Source organism: Dromiciops gliroides, chromosome 1 (genome assembly GCF_019393635.1).
Source record: "Dromiciops gliroides isolate mDroGli1 chromosome 1, mDroGli1.pri, whole genome shotgun sequence".
NCBI classification, from domain to species: Eukaryota; Metazoa; Chordata; class Mammalia; order Microbiotheria; family Microbiotheriidae; genus Dromiciops; species Dromiciops gliroides.
Window position 1 is genome coordinate 189177935 of NC_057861.1, and position 18208 is coordinate 189196142.

Sequence of the window (18208 nt, forward strand, 5' to 3'; positions counted from 1 at the left end):
CAAATCCGACCTCAGACACTTAACACTTACTAGCTGTGTGACCCTGGGCAAGTCACTTAACCCCAACTGCCTCACCAAAAAAAAAAAAAAAGACCTACTCATAAACTAGCACTATTTCAAAACAGTTTACAATTCTACAGTATCAAGGCCAATCTTGTCTTTCACCTCTGCTCTGCCTGCTGTCCCCCTCCTCTTACGGCTTATGACACTGGGCATGATGACCACACTGGCTCTCTTCCACAATTTCCTTCTCCTTTTAGTCCTTCCTTAGGACCTTGGTCCTAGCCTTTAGACAAAACTGGTATACTATGAGGAAACAAACAATAAAAAAAATGACATGGAGTCTTGAAATGACTTACTTGGAAGTCACTCAGTAAATCAGTTTTGGAGGCAGAAATAGAATTCTTTTCTTCTCAAAGTCTAAGTTGAGAATGAAAGAAAATAATTAAAACAGTCGAGAAATGCAGGTATTATAATTGGTATCTTTAATGCATCTGAACTTCCTCTCAAATAGCTTAAAACATGTCAAAGTTGACTCAGCCCCATGCTAACCCAGTAAGGTATTATTTTGGCTTAGAAGATGGGAGACATGGTAAAATTAGATGATTTGCTTATTAATTTATTCTCCACTCTGCATCAGAGAAAATGAGAAGATCTAACATTTCTAGCTCTGTGCTGTGTATCCAGCAAAAAAAAAAAATAGTTTCTTCAGTTACATTTAGGCAGAGCAGTTAGGTAAACATGAGTATCTAGCAAAACTTCCACAGATTCACATCAACAAGCATTTAAGTCAAAGAACCTAAGGCAGAAGCTTCTCTACACATGCCATAGGTTGGATTCTACTTCTTTAATTATAAGGGAAGGGGGGAAGCTAGGTGTGGAAGTGGATAAAGCACTGGTCTGGGATTCAGGAGGACCTGAGTTCTAATCCAGCATCAGACACTCAACACTTACTAGCTGTGTGACCCTGGGCAAGTCACTTAACCCTCACTGCCCTGCAAAAAATAAAAAATAATTAAAGGGGAAGGTATATGAAGGAGAATGAAAACATGATTATCCAAAACATGTTGTTCAGAAATAGTTTCATTTTTAGGATCTACCTGAATACAACCTTCTTTTCTTTGTGTTTGTTGCAGAGTCAAATAATGGGAGAGAAAAATAGCTTGACTCAAAAGTAGACAGCAATAGTAGTTCTTTTATATTCTTTAATTAAAAATACAATTTGAGTAAAAATACAAGGTAGTTTTCTCATGGACTTTACCAGATATATCTTACATTTCATGACTTATTGTTAAATGACTAGGACCAATCACATTATCCAGTTTTCCAATACGATTATTCACATTAAACTATTATTAACACATTTGCATTTTCCTTCCACATTGTCCCTACAGAGGACATACAATGATTTGTAAATTCCATTTGCCTTTTACTATTACTCATTATTTATTTTGTTACCTTAAACAGAGAGAATGAAAACAAATGCAGCTCATTTCTCATCATCAGTTACTCATGTTATCCTTCTTCTAGTTGTCTAGGTTAAGGAAGTGGCTAAGATAAAGATGAAGGACAAGGAAAGCCATAGTCCCATGACCAAGAAGCTAGAGACTAAGCAAACAAAGCCTTCATTTCATCCAGACCAACCAAATAGACTGGAGGAAAAGGCCACCTCAAAAGCTCTTCTGCTTAAGAGGTACAGTTCTTGGAGGTGGGGAGAGAAGGACTTTTGAAAAATCTGTGGGATGAATCTACAAGAAATAATAATAGAGAAGTGAAAATCCAGCTTCTTAGTTGATATTCAACACATTTTTCCAAAGAGGCTCACAACATCATCAAAAAATCTTGGTGGGGGGCGGAGCCAAGATGGCTGAGGAGAGGCTGTGACTCCCACAAGCTCCAAAAGACCTTGGCAAGAAATCTGAGAGAAAACTGTACAATATACTTACGAATATACACATCTGAAAAATATTCACAGTATTATATCAAACCCACATAGAAGACCCCAGTGATCACTAGGGAATCTACCACACTCCAGTTTTTCTAACCCTATTAGGTCCAAACTTCGTGGAACAATGTTACAACCATCTGCTGCAGGTCTGAAAAATATTCGATCAAACCGTAGTTTACAAGTGGCTTCTATTGCCAAATTAGTGTTGGCTTGTGTATCCCAAGTATAACGGCAATGCTCAGGTTTGCCCAAAAACTCCCAAACATCCAAAATTTTTTCTGGTAAGCCACCTGATTTAGAAACCTAAAAGAGAAGGGGAAACCTTTCATCAAATTTTTTGTAGTCTTAAAAAAATAAAACTGCTTACTTTGCTTAGATGCAACATTTAATATAGAAACAGTTAAACCACGTGTTGAATGAACCCATACAAAATCCTTACTCATACTAGCTGTGTGACCCTGGGCAAGTCACTTAACCCCAATTGTCTCACCAATTAAAAAAAAATCCTTACTTAATATAACAATAACTGCTACACAACCACAGGAAAAAGCACAAATAAATAGCTAGATTGAAAAAAGGGTAAACAACTTGGTGTTTTGTGAACTTTTCCTCCATTCCCTTCATTATAGGGCAGGGATTCTTTGTTGTTTTTTATTTTTAAATTTTTATTTTTAGAGATTGGTATCTCCCTATCTTGCTCAAGCTGAAAAATCCAGCAATCACTTGTGGGCCTGACCCCAACGTTGATCAGCATGGAAGCTTTGACCTACTCCATTTCTGACCTAGGGCTTATCAAATTGGTGCTGGCCTTAGTGTAGACACCCAATCAGCTTAGGAGACTCCAGCTCAGAACTCCCAAACTTAAGCGATCCACTAGTCACAGCTTCCCCTAACAGCAGGGATTACAGGAGTGTACCGCCAAGGGTTCTTGACCTGGAGACCATGAACATGCTTAAAATTTTTTTTTTATAATTGTGTTTCAAAATAATAGGTTTCCTTTGTAATTCTAAGTATTTTATTTTATGGTCTAGAATGAAAAAGGCAAATCTTCAACCATAACTTAAATAATAGTTCAACAGGTATATATTTCAAGCATGTTCCAGTTCCAGTTCTCTTCCCTCTATAATCCTGCAGTTTTTCTAGGACTTATTGTATTTAATTCTCAAGGATTTAAAAAGCAATTAACAGGCATATATTACATGCCTATTATATTGAAGGTACTATACTAGATACTTGGGATACAAAAATAAGAACCAAACGAGCCCTGCCTTCCATTTCATTAGAGAAGACAACACATATGCCTCTAAATAAGTCCAAAATAAATCCAAGACAATTTGAGAAGTCAAACATTAGCAGCTGAGAGAATCAGGAAGATGCTGGCACTTGAGCTGAGCTTTGAAGCAAACTAGGAAGAGCTCAACAAGTCATGTGAACGTCAATAAAGAGGACTGCTCTAATGAGAACTTATCATTTATACCATTTATAAGGAGACTGAGCACTTTGTTTACAACACACTTTCTTTATTACAGCCCTGATTAATATTCACATCTTACAGATAAGGAAACTGACATTTAAAGAGGTCACACCACTAGTCTAGCTGTGGTCCTAATTTGAACCCAGGTCTCATTCAACTTCCAGTCAAGCACTCATGCCACCACTCTACACTATGCTATATCACATCCAAGGACCACCAGGAGTTCCAGAAAAGGTTTGGTCTTAAATAATCTTAGATATGTGAGCTAAGGTATAAGGCTATTAGGACTGGAGATGAAAATCATTAGTTTTATTTAGAGAGGTATATGAGTACAGAAGGGAAATTTAATTTTATTTAGAATATCCTTTTGTAGTAGAGCAGAAGTAAATAAATACTCATATTTCAACTCACTATCACTCTGATGTAAACTACAAAGCAGGAAGTAAAAAGGAAACCCAAGTCTAACCCTATAATATTTATGGGGTCGCCATCTTATGCCAAGCATAGCACAGAATATACAAAAGAGGAACAGAAGACAGTCCTATTCTCTACAGAGTTTATATTTTAAAAACAGGTCTTCCAGGGGTGGCTAGGTGGCGCAGTGGATAAAGTACCAGCCCTGGATTCAGGAGTTGCTAAGTTCAAATCCGGCCTCAGACACTTGACACTTACTAGCTGTGTGACCCTGGGCAAGTCACTTAACCCCCATTGCCCCGCAAAAACAAAAACAAAAACAAAAACAAAACAGGTCTTCCTGTTGCAGATATTTCTCACTTACATGGTGCCTACTTGGATGCTTCTCCGGCAATTCTTTTTTTTTTTTTTGGGGGGGGGGGGAGGCGCAGTCTATCATCCCAGAAGTTAAGTGGTCAAACAACTACATGTCTGAGAAAGGATTGATAGTTCTGACACCAAGTCTAATATTCTGCCCACTAGGACGGGGCTTCTTAAAATTTGTCCACTTCTAACCCCTTTTTGCTAGAAAAACTTTTATTCAGCCCTGGGCATAGAGGTACATAAAATTTTACTGTTGTCAACTTTTTCGCAATACCCACAATCAGTTACACAGCCCCATGTGGAGTCTGAGACCCACAGTTTACTTAAGAAGCTTTGCACCAGGACACACGACCACACCAAGATTTCCTCCACTATTCAAGCCCAAACTTGTTCCTTATATCAGGTATTGTTGGTATAACTTCTTGTGGTACTTCATCATCAACTCTCAGATCATTACCAAGTTCATGTTGTTTCTCTAACAAGATTACAATGTCTTCTTCATGAGCAAAGATCATGTCTTATATTTTCATATGTACCCCCATAACTATAAGGGTACTTGGCATATGGCACACAACTCAGTAAATAACTGCAGAATTAGACTGATATATGTACTCATATGTGCATATAACAGATCAATTAAAGACTTGTGCTTGATAGGATGGGTCAATTATCAAATGATCATTGGAAAGAAGCAAGAAAGATGGGGCAGCTAGGTGACACAGTAGATAGAGCACCAGCCCTGAATTCAGGAGGACCTGAGTTCAGATTCAGCCTCAGACACTTGACACTTACTAGCTGTGTGACCCTGGGCAAGTCACTTAACCCCAATTGCCCCCCCCCAAGAAACAAAAAAAAGAAACAGCAACAAGGGTCCTCTCAAGTAGAAGGTAAGCTCTTTCAGGGCAAGGGCTGACTTGCCTCTCTGTTGTATGTGTATACCCAGTGCTTTAGCACAGTTCCTGGCTCACAGGAGGAGCTAAACAAATACTTGCCGATTGATTCCCATAAAAAAAGTTTCCTAACAAGTGGAGCTACTTCAAAGTAGAATGGGATTTCTTAGGAAGAAGTCCTTCATTTGGAGCTCTTCTCAAAGTCTGGATAACCACTTTGTCAAGTAGGCTCCAGAGGGGATTATTTTTCAGTTATAGGCTGAACTAGAAGACCACCAAGGTGCCTTACAACTCTGAAATTCTGTTATCACATAAGAGAAAAAAGAAAAACAAAACAACTAGTTTACCACATGAAACACTGAAATGATACACTGTAACTCACTTCATGGTCCCTTAAATTTGTATCTCCTCCAAATATAACTGTAACCGACTCTGGGATCTCTTGCATTTTCTTTAACATCATTTTTAGTTGATTCATCCGTTCCCGAGCATGGTTTCTGGTGCTCTCGAAGTGTGAGTTCAAAAGGCAAAGCTCATTACCACATATAGTCACCTGAAACAGAATAACCCCAGAGTTAAATTGCAGTCTGCCCATTTTAATATCCAATGCTAAACTTTAATCAGAGAAGGTCTAGAGATTAGTCAAAAGTTCACTAAATCATCAAATCAGTAATACTATCAACAAGTAAGGAACAGCATCAGCAAAGGTAAGAAGACATGAAAATGTAAGGGTCTAAAAAAGGAGATGGTGATTATAATAGAATGTTGGGGGTAGACGCCATATGATAAGGGGGTGTGAAGAGAGAGTAACAACAAAGTGGAGTGGACAACTTTCTTAAGAAGTCTGACTATAAAAGGGAGGAGATAAGAGATGGAATGGCAGGTAGCTAGATGAATTCCACCCCTTTATCTTTTATTTGTTTATGGTTTTTTTTGGCAGAGCAATGAGGGTTAAGTGACTTACCCAGGGTCACACAGCTAGTGTCACATGTCTGAGGTCAAATTTGAACTCAGGTCCTCCTGAATTCAGGGCCGGTGCTTTATCCGCTGCACCACCTAGCTGCTTACCACCCCCCTTTATCTTTTAAAACCAAACTTGAAAAATTACAAAATCTAGGAACTAGCTATCAACACCCTTGACAAGAGGTCATGCAGACTCCAACTGCAGAAACCCAATGAGGGAAAACACAATTTCCCAAAGTAATCCATTCCACTTTTAGGCAGAGCTAGTTGTTAGAAGATGTTCCCCTCTATCAAGTCTGTATCTCTTAGTTCTATTCTCTGGGGCCAAGAAGAAAGTTCTCATGTCCCCAGCTTTTCTTCTCTATAATATCGGTTCCTTTTCATGCATGGGGCATTACCTCCAGGTCTTTCACCACAATGGATGCCTCTTCTGTACATGGCTCCAAATATAGGGGTATCTTTCCTAAAATGTGGCAGTCAGACCTGAACTCCAGGTATGATCTGACCAGGGCAAGGTACAGAAGAACTATTATCCTTCTTATTCTGGCATTATAGCTCTTTTTGTTTTTGCTTTTTTGGTGGGGCAATGAGGGCTAAGTGACTTGTCCAGGGTCACACAGCTAGTAAATGTCAAGTGTCTGAGGTTGAACTTGAACTCAGGTCCTCCTGAATCCAGGGCCAGTGCTTTACCCACTGCACCACCTAGCTGCCCCCCATCATAGCTTTTTTAATGTAGCTCAAGGTACATACTCATAACAAGCACAGATACCAATAAAACCATCAGATCTTTTCTTCCACTTTAGTTCTTTTCCAATGAAAAGTAGGCTCTTACAATGCCCCTGTGCACACCCCCTTTAGTCCTTGTAAAGTGATGTCAAGTCAATAAACATTTATTAACTGCTTACTATTTGTGTTGTGTTAAGCACTGGACAAAGAAAGGCAGGAACAAGGACACTGTTCTCAAAGTGTTCACATTCTAATAGGAAAGACAACAATGAGTTACCTATGTAAATACAAAATAGATACAGAAAGGTAATCTCAGAAGAAATGCACTGAAGGATGAAGGGGAGGGAAGGGAACAATAATGGGAAAAGAAAAGATCTACAGAAGGTGGGATTTGATTTGAGTCTTGAAACAAAGCAGGGAAGCTATGAATAGGTGTCAAAGAATTCAAGGCTTGGGGGATTGCAAGTGTCAATGTATGCAGTATTATTATGTTCAAGGATCAGCCCATAAGCCAATGTAGCTGGAACAAAGAGTATGTAGAAGGGAAAAAAGTATTAAGATTGCAAAGGCTAGGTGGTACCGTGAATAAAACACCAGCCCTGGATTCAGGAGGACCTGAGTTCAAATCCAGCCTAAGACATTGATCCTGGAGGTAAGAGGGAGCCACTGAAGTTCACTGAATTAGGGGGCGACATGGTCAGATGTTCACTGAAAAATCATTTTGGCAGCTGAGTAGAAGATAGATTGGGCAGGGAGGGATTTGAGGCAGGGAGACCAATCAAAAGACTATTGAAATAATACATGTGGTGATTAAGGCATGGTGTCTATATGAATAAAAGGAACACATGATGGAGATGAGAAGGTTTAAAGGACAAGATCTGACAAACCTAGATATGAAGGATGAGTGTGAGTAAGGACTCAAGGATGACAAGAAAACTGTAAGCCAGGGTGACTGGGAGAACAGTGGCACCCTAGGTAACAGAATAGCTAGGAAGGGCCCAGGGGGTACATTGGTAATATAACGAGATGTGAAATGTGTTTTGCTTGATTATACGCATTTATATAAGGATTTCTTTTTTCCTTTTTCTTTTCCACAATGGAAGAGATGGGAGGGAAAGAAAACCAACTTTTGACAACTGAAAGAAAAAAAAAAAGATGTTGCGTCCTGTTTTGGACATGCTGAGTTTGAGATGCCTAAATGTTTTCCAATCTGAGATGACCAAAACACAGTTGATAATGCAGGACTGTAGCTCAGGAGAAGTTAGGACTGAATAGATAGATCTGAGAATCATGTTCATAGAGATGAACCCATGGGAGCTAATGAAATTACCAAGTGAGACAGTATAAAGGGTAAAGAGAAAAAGATTCAACAAGAGAACACTGTACACAGTAATGGCAACATTGTGTGATGGACTTAGCTCTTCTCAGCAATACAATGATCCAAGACAATTCCAAAAGATTCATGATGAAAAATGTTCTACACATCCAGAAAAAGAATGTTGGAATCTGAATGCAGATTGAAGCATACTATTTTCACTTTTGTTGTTTTGTTTCTTCTTTCTTGTGGTTTTCCCCTTTTGTTCTGATTCTTCTCTCACAACATGATTAATGTAGAAATATATTTAACATGGTTGTAATGTATAATCTATATCAGATTACTCCTTTGAGAGGGGGGAAGGAAGGGAAGGAGGGAAAAAAATTTGGAAATCAAAATCTTACAAAAATGAATGTTGAAAACATCTTTATATGTAACTGGGGAAAAATTTTTTTTAAATGCAAACAAAAAAAGAGAGGGAGAAAGGCTCAGCTCAAAACCTTGGCGGATACCACAGTTAGTGGCCATGTCACAGATGGAGCTCCCACAAACAACAAGGAAAACCAGGAAAGAGCAATGTCAAGAAATCTTAAAGAGAAAGGCAGCTAGGTGGCATAGTGGGTAGAGTACTGGGACTGGAGCCAAGGAAGACCTGAGTTCAAATCTGGCTTCAGACACTTACTAGCTGTGTGACCCTGAGCAAGTCACTTAACCCTGTTTGCCTCAGTTTCTCATTGGTAAAATGATCTGGAGAAGAAAATGGCAAACCACTCTAGTATCTCTGCCAAGAAAACCCCACATGGGGTCACCTAAGAGTCAGACACAACTGAAACTACTGAACAACAACAACATCCAGTAGAAATGGGTGACTGATAGTACCAATTACAGCATATGAGTCAGGAAGAATAACTGTTGTTAAGTCATTTTTTCAATGGGGTTTTCTTGGCAGAGATATTGGAATGGTTTGCCCTTTCCTTCTCCAGCTCATTTTACAGTTGGAAGAAACTGGTGCAAACAGTGTTAAGTGACTTTCCCAGGGTCACACAGCTAGTGAGTGTGTGAAGCCAGATTTGAACTCAGGTCTTCCTTGGCTTGAGGCCCAGTGGATAAATAATGACTAAAAAGACTGAGAAAAGTCATTAGATTTGGCAATTAAGATCACTGATAACTTTAGAGAGAGCAATTTCAAGTGAATGACTGAGGTTGGAAGTAATAGTACAAATGGTTTAGAAGAGAGTGAGTGGAAAGGAAGTGGACACAACTATTTCAGGCAGCTTTCTCAAACAATTTAGCCCAGAAGAGGAGGAGAGATCCTGGACAATAGCTAAGAGGAATGATTAGACCAAAAGAAGGTCAATTTAAGGACTAGGGAAACATGGGTGTATCATTGGCAGCAAAAATGGAGCCAGCAGATGTGGAGAGACTGAAATGAGGGAGAAGGTAGGGAAGAAAGTAGAGGCAAGATGCTGGAGAAAACAGAAGGAGCTGGGATCAAGAGTGCATGTAGAGGGATTGGCAAGAAGGGCCAGTACTTGAAGAAGAAAACACTTCGACTGGGGAAGTGGATGGAGCCAACTCAAAACATACTTCCAGAAAGTCTTCCCTAATGCTCGTACTAAGTGCCTTTCCCTCTTGGAATTCACATAGCACATCTTTCTTATATATCCGCATGCACTGCTATATATTACAGCCATTTGTATTTGATCATATGCCCCTAAAGGACTGTAAGCTCCATGAAGACAGAAACCAGGATTTTTTCTAAATTTTGTTATCTCCTAAGCACCTACTGCTAAGTAAGCTCCTTGTAAATAGTGATGTAACAATTGGAATGACACCACCTGCTGGAGACTTACTGTAGAAGAGCTCCGCCCATGAGGTAAAGGTCTTTAAGGGCAAGAACATGTGTCTTTTCTTTGGCATCAGGAAGTGACGTTTGCTAGTGGGAGGAAGAATGAAGAGCCTCGTGCTCTGACTGGGGTTCTCTTGCCTTTGGACTCTGGTGGAGAGCGGAGCTAGAAATGTGTTCTCCCTTTAATAGATAGATGAATGTAGGCCTTTCTCTCTCTCTTTACCAAATTCTTATTCTCCTTAATAAATGCTTACAAGTCTAACTCTTGCTAAAGCTTATAATTTATTGGCGACCACTCATTAGATATTTTAGACAGACTAGCTACAATTTTAGCTTTAACAGTGAATATACCTTACACTCATTAGATTTAACAAACATTGATCTTACTGCACTTGCTGGGTACAGGACACTGTGCAATGAATGAGAGGTGTGCTATGTGGGATCCAAGTGAGAAAGGTCTTTGCTTCTGAGAAAAAGTGCCGTTTTTATTGGCTTCATGCAATGCCTTCAGGAAAGCCACAAAAGCTATGCTTGCCAATATCTATCATCCTCAACTGCCCTCTCCCTCAGATATTTTCTTCTCCAATTATTGTCATTAATTGATGTTAATTTACCATTTAATATTAAGGTACCAGCTACTTAGGGACCTAGCAACAATTATTTCAGGAAGCAAACATAAGATTTAAATTAAATCCATTTATCTCAGGAGAAATATGCCTTCAAGCACAGTTTATTTTCTGATGTAACATTCATCTGCATTTGTTTGCAAAGTTCATGAACATTTAAAGGAAACTTTTTTAAAGAGAAAGGCAAACTTTTATCAAAACAGAGGGCTATGAAATTACAAAAATGAGGGTAATTTTTTCAGAAGTTCACTTACATGCACACACAAAAGGTTTCTCATCATTTGCGTAGTTGGAAAAGGTATAATTTCATGGCTTATTAACTTCACTCTTGACTTCTTCAACATTACTACGGTGAAATAGCCATCTTCATTACCTTAAAATGGTTTTTGAAAATGAAAATTCCATTCCATGAATAGGTCATTTAGAGCAGTGGTGTCAAATTTAAATCGATACGGGAGCCACTAATCTATATAGGTTCACATACTGACTTGATTTTAAAATGTAATGTCAATATGTATAACAGGTACCATATTTGTCTTTTTAATGGTGGGATGGGTAGAGGAGGGAGGAAATTTAGATCTGAGAATAAATGAAAAAAGGTATCTGTGATTTATTGTATTTTTTTGTTAAATGTTTCCCAATTATATTTTTTTAAGCATTTTATTTTATTTGAAGGGCAATGACGGTTAAGTGACTTGCCCAGGGTCACACAGCTAGTAAGTGTCAAGTGTCTGTGCCCAGATTTGAACTCAGGGCCAGTGCTTTTATTCACTGTACCACCTCACCACCTTGTTGCCCCCTCAAAATTATATTTTAATCTGAATCAGCTGCACTTGGGAGTGTTGGTGTTTGAAACCTCTGATGTAGGATTACTAAAGAATAGAATTAAGAGCTAGAAAAGATTTCAAGAAAACTTTGAATCCAACCTATCTTCATCTTATGTCCTCTATCACACATTATACAAAGAGTAGTTATAAATGTTCAGAGATCCTTTTAAGAAAAGCACTGCCTGTTAGTGCAACAATGATCTATTTCAAAGATAAATTTAATTCAGAGATGAAGTTGTTTTGATCTCAAATCTCTAAAGTTAGCACTGAAAAATGACACCCCAGAAACTAATTTACCTAAAAAAGAATTTGCCACTGCTGATCCCATTCTAAGAATTAGATAACACTAATTTTCTTCTCGGCCACTATATAGCTAACATCAACGATTAAAATATTTTAACTAAGGAAAGAAACAATTTTCCAATTAAGAAGGGAGAGAAAGATGTTTTTAAAGAGGTGGCTATTTTGAAAATCACTTTTAGCCAATAAATTAAATTATTGGAAAGGTGTTACCTGATATTGTTGTGTAACTGGTTGCCTTTTTCTTTAGGTAGCTGTAGTATGGTGGAATCACTTCTTGAAGAAATACCACATCTGGAGTGTACCTGATTTTAAAAAATGAGCTTGTTCTAAGACTAATAACAAACATAAGATTTCACTAGAACAAACTCAAGGAAATGAGACCAGAGCTTACTACTCCATAACTGAGAAAAACACAAGCTGCCACTTTACCAGAATTCCAAAAATGAAAACAAATTGGTTAGCAATTTACTATACTATCTGTTGGCTACTGAAGGATACTCATGGACAGAAAAGACAGCATGGACTATTTATTTTGCTAATATTGGAAAAACAGGGTTATATCAACACACATGAAAGTTTGAAATTAGCAAAGAATCAATTCTGCCTTTCCTACCATCTAAGTATTCCAACTTAAATAAAATGCAACTTTTAAAAGTACAGTTCTCGGGGCAGCTAGGTGGCACAGTGGATAGAGCACCAGCCCTGAAGTCAGGAGTACCTGAGTTCAAATCCGGCCTCAGACACTTAACACTTACTAGCTGTGTGACCCTGGGCAAGTCACTTAACCCCAATTGCCTCACTAAAAAAAAAAAAAAAGTACAGTTCTCTTCCAAATCTTTTACCTTTTTAGCTGTCTAGCCTGTATTCTCAAAAATGATCGTGCAATTACTTTTGCTGAAATTAAGTTAGGATTAAAAACTCTCCAATAACATATTCAATAAATAAATAAACAGTAAGAGGTATTGCCATCTTAAATCCAGTTAGAGATGTTGACTTCAAAAATATGTCCAGGGGCAGCTAGGTGGCGCAGTGGATAAAGCACTGGCCCTGAAGTCAGGAGGACCTGAGTTCAAATCTAACCTCAGACACTTAACACTTACTAGCTGTGTGACCCTAGGCAAGTCACTTAACCCCAATTGCCTCACCAAAAAACAAAACAAAAAACAAACAAAAAGTTAAAAAAAAATTTCCAAATGTAATTTCCTATAAATGAATATAGCATTCTTTCCTTGGGAAATTTTGTTGTCCTAAGCTATGGTATTTTGATATTAACTTGTCAGAACACTTAACACCTACCCCTTTGCAAAGATGTTCTCATGAGTACTACTGTTCTTTCTAGAATTACACTTTTGCTTAAAAGTACAAAATTTAATTATTTGACTATGGCCTAGAAATACAAAAAGTGAGGCAGTTAAGTGGAAAGAATATTCATTCTTCTGGGCATCAGATTTCAGTTCTGGCTTTCCCCCTAACTTAATGCACTTAATCTAAGAGGTCTCAATTATTCATCTGTAAAATGAGGATAATTATAAATGCCCTACCTACCTTACAGTTATAAGAAAAGATGTGAAAACACTTTGAAATATTAAGTTGTTATGCAAATGTAAAGGACCGCCATACTTACAAAGCTAAATATTCACATACGCCTTTAGCCCTATCTTGCAAATTGTGTATATCCAATCCATCAATATTCCATGTAATTAAAGAAAATGTACTGTCGTCTTCTTTCTGGACACAATTCTCTATGTTGACACCAGTATTGGTGACATTAATTGCTGGTTCATTTGTCAGGTCAACACTAGCAAGAATAGAAAGAAAAATAATTTTATAAATGATGTATAATTTAAGAAGTTTTAAAAGCTTTTATTGCCTTTATTTTGCAAAGTAACACAGCAAAGTACAAAGGACTTAAGGCATCTGTCTGAAGACATACAATATACTCAGATGACTTAAGAAAAAAGTAAATAATTTAAACTATATTCTTTAAATCAGTGGTTCTTAACCTTTGGCGGTCTAGTGAAGCCTATGGACCTCACCTTAAGTCTGTTTATCTTAAAAATTCGTAAGTGAAGGAAATGCTGCATTTCAATTAGAAGTAAAAATAAAGATTTGATATTTTCCCCCCATCCATGTCCACAAGACCCCTCAGGGGCTCATGAAAGACAGATTAAAAAGCCCTTCTCTATATATTTGTCCACTTATGCTGGGTAGACTGTCATCTGAATATCCTTTGGTGGCATATTTAAACTCATTAAACTCTTGAGATTTTCATTCTAACCCAAAGTTTCCTTTCTTGTCCAGCGAAGTTATCAGCTGTTTTAATTTTTCTTCATCAAGTCTACTGGAGAAAATGAAACAGATAGTTCAAGATGCATTATCAAATGAATGTTTGTCTTCCATTAGAAAAAGTATTAAGAAATAACTTGGGGGCAGCTAGGTGGTGCAGTGGATAGAGCACCAGCCCTGGATTCAGGAGGACCTGAGTTCAAATCCGGCCTCAGACACTTAACACTTACTAGCTGTGTGACTCTGGGCAAGTCACTTAACCCTCATTGCCCTGCCATTGAAAAAAAGAAGAAAAGAAATAACTAACTTGGCCCCACCAGATTTTTGTTATTTTCACATATTAACAATATAATTACTATATTGTTCACGGCTTTCAAAGATGAACATAAGAATGATTCACTAGCTTTGCTTGTATGTTGGACTTAAAAGATTAAAGAGCAATGAGCATTCATGAAACCTGGTGATTGAAAAAGTAATGGAGATAAAATACCCAGCAAGTTACCTTATCTGAGCAAGTGCTCCTCAAATCCTTCAAATGCCATTTCCTCCAAGAACTGATTTCATCTACTCAGGTAGCAAACAATCTTTACTTCCTCAGACTCACATACCACTTTGTAGCATTCTTTTTTGTTTTGTTTTGTTTTTGTTTTTTAGTGAGGCAATTGGGGTTAAGTGACTTGCCCAGGGTCACACAGCTAGTAAGTGTTAAATGTCTGAGGCTGGATTTGAACTCAGGTACTCCTGACTCCAGGGCCTGTGATCTATCCACTGCGCCACCTAGCTGCCCCTGTAGCATTCTTATGTACCCGTCCGGTTCTATTTTCTATTGTAGATGTTTATTGTATGAGTCATATCTCCCAACTAGGCTTTGAACTCCTTAAGGGGACATGCCTAGGCTAGTTAATCTTTGTATTTCACACTATTCTCTCTCTCTCTCTCAGGGAAGTAGACAATGCCCTAACAGATGCTTAGCAAACGTTTGCATCATTTTTATTCAAAGATGTCATGTCAACTCTATTTTCAAAGCTTTATTTTTCCTGTTTCCTATGTGCCCCTGAAGGATTCGTGATTACCAAGTCAAAGGGTTTTTTCCTGATTTAGTAATAGACTTGGCATCAGGAAAACCTCAGTTATAATTCAGTCTCAGACATTTATTAGTTGTATATTACAGGGCAAAGAAAACAAACATCCCAGGGTTTCGGTTTCTTCCACTAGGTTTCAGCTTCTTCCTCAGTAAAATGGGAATGATAATAGCACCTACCTCAAAGAGCTGTATTGAGGATCAAAAGAGATCACTTATCTAAAGCACAAGGAAAACTTTAAAGCACTATTTAAAGTGTTTTGTTATTCCTCCCGAAACTTTAGTACTTTCCATACGTGGCCTCTAATCCTTGAAAAGAATCAATCAACAAGCATTTATTAAGCTTTTACAATGTGCTAGAAGGGTATGCAGAGGGTGAGGGCAGGGCATACAAAGAAAGGACAAAACAAAAACAGGTGTTGCCCTCAAAGGGCTCCCCATGAATATTGTTCATCTGAGCCTAGAGGTTTGACCTCATTAAAGGCTTCTAAATACTTTCTTCCAATCTCTACACTTGGCTTAAATTTTTTTGTTTGTTTGTTTGTTTTTTAGTGAGGCAATTGGAGTTAAGTGACTTGCCCAGGGTCACACAGCTAGTAAGTGTCAAGTGTCTGAGGCCGGATTTGAACTCAGGTACTCCTGACTCCAGGGCCGGTGCTCTATCCAGTGCGCCATCTAGCTGCCCCAAAGGGCTCCCATTCTTAAAGGAGGAAACACCATTTAAAAAAAATTGTACAATACGTATAAGTGTGTATGTATATAGTGTAAATGAAAGGTAAGGTCGGAGAGAAGGTACTACAGAGGGCAAAGGAAGGGGTGAGCCTTGAAAAGTCCCTTGCAGAAGGTGGGATATGAGTTAACTCTTGAAAGGAGTCAGAAAGCCTCAAGGCAGAGACAAGGAAGAGTATTCCAGGCATGAGGGTCAGCCAGTGAAAAGGAACACTGTGAGGAGATGAAATGTTGTGAGGAACCACAAGACCAGTTTTGCTGAATCCTGAGTATGAAGAGGAAAGTCTGAGACTAAAAAGGTGGGAAGCAGACAAGTTGTGAAGGGCTGGCAGAAAGTTTTAAAAGCCAGGCAGAGGGCAGCTAGGTGGCGCAGTTGATAAAGCACCAGCCCTGGATTCAGGAGGACCTGAGTTCAAATCTGGTCTCAGACACTTCAAACTTACTAGCTGTGTGACCCTGGGCAAGTCACTTAACCCTCATTGCCCCGCAAAAAAAAAAAAAAAAAAAAAGCCAGGCAGAGGGTTTTCTATTTGATCTGGAGGTATCAGGGAACCACTGAAGTTTATTGGGTAAAGAGTTGACACTGTCAGATTCGTGCTAAAGGAAGATGATTTTTGTCAGTGTGGAATATGGACTGGGATTTGGGGCAAGGAGACCAATCTGAAGGCTACAGCAACCATCCAGGAATTAAAGGATAAGAGTGAAATAGGATATGTAAACCTAGGAAGCCATCTAGTCCAGGAGTGGCTGTGCAAGTATAAAACAGGAGTCACACACTACAACAGAGTTTGTGAAGATAGAAATAACAAGACTTGGCAACAGTTTGAATATGAAAAGTTTGTTTATCATGGACTGGAATCTAGAGGAGCAGACTTGAACCTTGGTTCAAATTCCACTTCTTTCATTTACAGATAGATCTATGTGTCCCCAAGTTAGCTACGTGTGTTTTTAACTCTCTAGAGTTCAAGCTCCTCATTTATAAAATGAAGAGAATGGAGTAGAGCCGAGTTTTAAACCCTTCCTAGATGAGGAACCTCTTTGAAAGTCTATTGAAACCTGTAAATCCCTCCTCACAATGTTTTGTTGCCTACCTTCATGACTGAAGGAAATGTTAAGTTTCTGCTGGTTTAGGAAATAAGAATGTAATCCTCCCCCACCCCCACCCCCCATTCAAGTTCCCTGGACCCTCTGAAATCTGACATGGCCCCACGTTAAGAATCCTTGCATTAGGTTTCCAAAACTCCTTCCGGATCGAAATTCAAGATCTATGAATATCTGCCAATGCCCTGCCTCAGAGACTAGTTTCAATTCCTCCTGTGTAGCTAACTATATATAGATCTACACATACAAACATATATAACGTGTATGCATATATACACATCCGTGTGTACTATAGTCATTCAGTAGTTATGATTCTGTGATTCCGAACGGGGTTTTCTTAGGAAAGATACTAAAGCAGATTAACTTTAGTGGTTTAAATAAATTGAGGTTAAGTGACCTGCCCCGGGGGCACACAGGTAATTGAGTCTTAGGTTGAATTTGAACTCAGGTCTTCTGGAATCTAGGCACAGTGAATCCGTCAATTGTACCACCTGGATGCCTCCCTGTGCATATACACACACACATATGCAGGTGCACATGCATGTATACGTATGTATATGCCTACGTGTGCACATACACATGTAATGCACATACAGAATACACATAATCTTGTCCGTACATCGCTGCTGGCAAGGAGCAGGGGCTGATTTTCATCTTCCTTTCTTTGCACCTGCAGTCCTTTCGCGCAGTGCCGGAGCAGCTTAGTAAATATTTAGCTGGCAGACTCGATGGAGAGACATGAGTTCGGACACAGCCGTGACCCTGGGTCTCGTTTCTGGGGGTCCCCCTCCCCTGGCCCTGCTCACTCACCAGACCCCCGCGACGGGAGCGGGGGCAGGCGGGGGCGTCCTCGGCCTGGCGTCCATAGCTCCCTCGTCCACGGCCGACTCGAAGTAGGAATTGAGGGCCCTCTGAAAAGCAAAGGCACAGGGATGGAGGTGGCCGCGCGCAGTCGCCCACAGCCGGGGCCCCGGAGAGGGGAGCGCAGGCTTACTTCCATCTGCCACTCGTTCTCCGCCAGGTAGCACTGAGCCACGCCGCAGCTCCGGCCCGTAATCGCCGCGAACTCGGAGCACAGTCGCTGACGTTCCTGTACCACGCACTCTTCCGGCTTCCCCGACGCCGCCACGGAGCCGTCCACCACCTCCATAGCTCCGAAGACACCAGGTAAGGGTAGAGTATCTCCGGGCCACCAGCATCCAGACTGAGGCTCCACTTCCTCCTCCGCCCCCTCTGCGCAGGCGCGCTGCGTCGCACTAACATCCCGGCTGGGAAACCGCACCCTCTTCGCTCTTCTTCCAACCCCTCCCTTG

General features: G+C 39.5%; 1 protein-coding gene across 2 annotated transcripts; it reads right to left on the reverse strand.

Annotated features, from left to right (window-relative positions):
* Nucleotides 1–1007: 1007 nt before the first annotated feature.
* TDP2 (tyrosyl-DNA phosphodiesterase 2) lies at nt 1008–18144 on the reverse strand. 2 transcript variants are annotated; one of them, XM_043966504.1, is made up of 8 exons: nt 17890–18144; nt 17706–17806; nt 13977–14039; nt 13323–13496; nt 11909–12000; nt 10823–10941; nt 5472–5642; nt 1008–2251 (listed from the first exon to the last, which is right to left on the reverse strand). In XM_043966504.1, exons 1-8 carry the CDS (start codon nt 18043–18045, stop codon nt 1970–1972), a joined length of 1158 nt encoding a protein of 385 aa, XP_043822439.1. In that variant the 5' UTR covers nt 18046–18144; the 3' UTR covers nt 1008–1969. The 2 variants fall into 2 exon arrangements, with proteins under 2 accessions (XP_043822439.1, XP_043822448.1); XM_043966513.1 differs by lacking the exon at nt 13977–14039 and having other exon boundaries at nt 1012–2251.
* Nucleotides 18145–18208: the final 64 nt, after the last annotated feature.

Bases quoted from the DNA above. Each gene is read 5' to 3' on its own strand.
- TDP2 (XM_043966504.1), bottom strand. From the start codon at position 18,045: ATGGAGGTGGTGGACGGCTCCGTGGCGGCGTCGGGGAAGCCGGAAGAG. The intron at 14,040-17,705 runs GTGAGTGAGCAG...CATTTTCTCCAG, and splicing joins GCTCCCGTCGCGGGGGTCTG to TAGACTTGATGAAGAAAAAT. The intron at 5,643-10,822 runs GTAAGTGAACTT...ATTCTGTTTCAG, and splicing joins GAAACCTTTTGTGTGTGCAT to GTGACTATATGTGGTAATGA.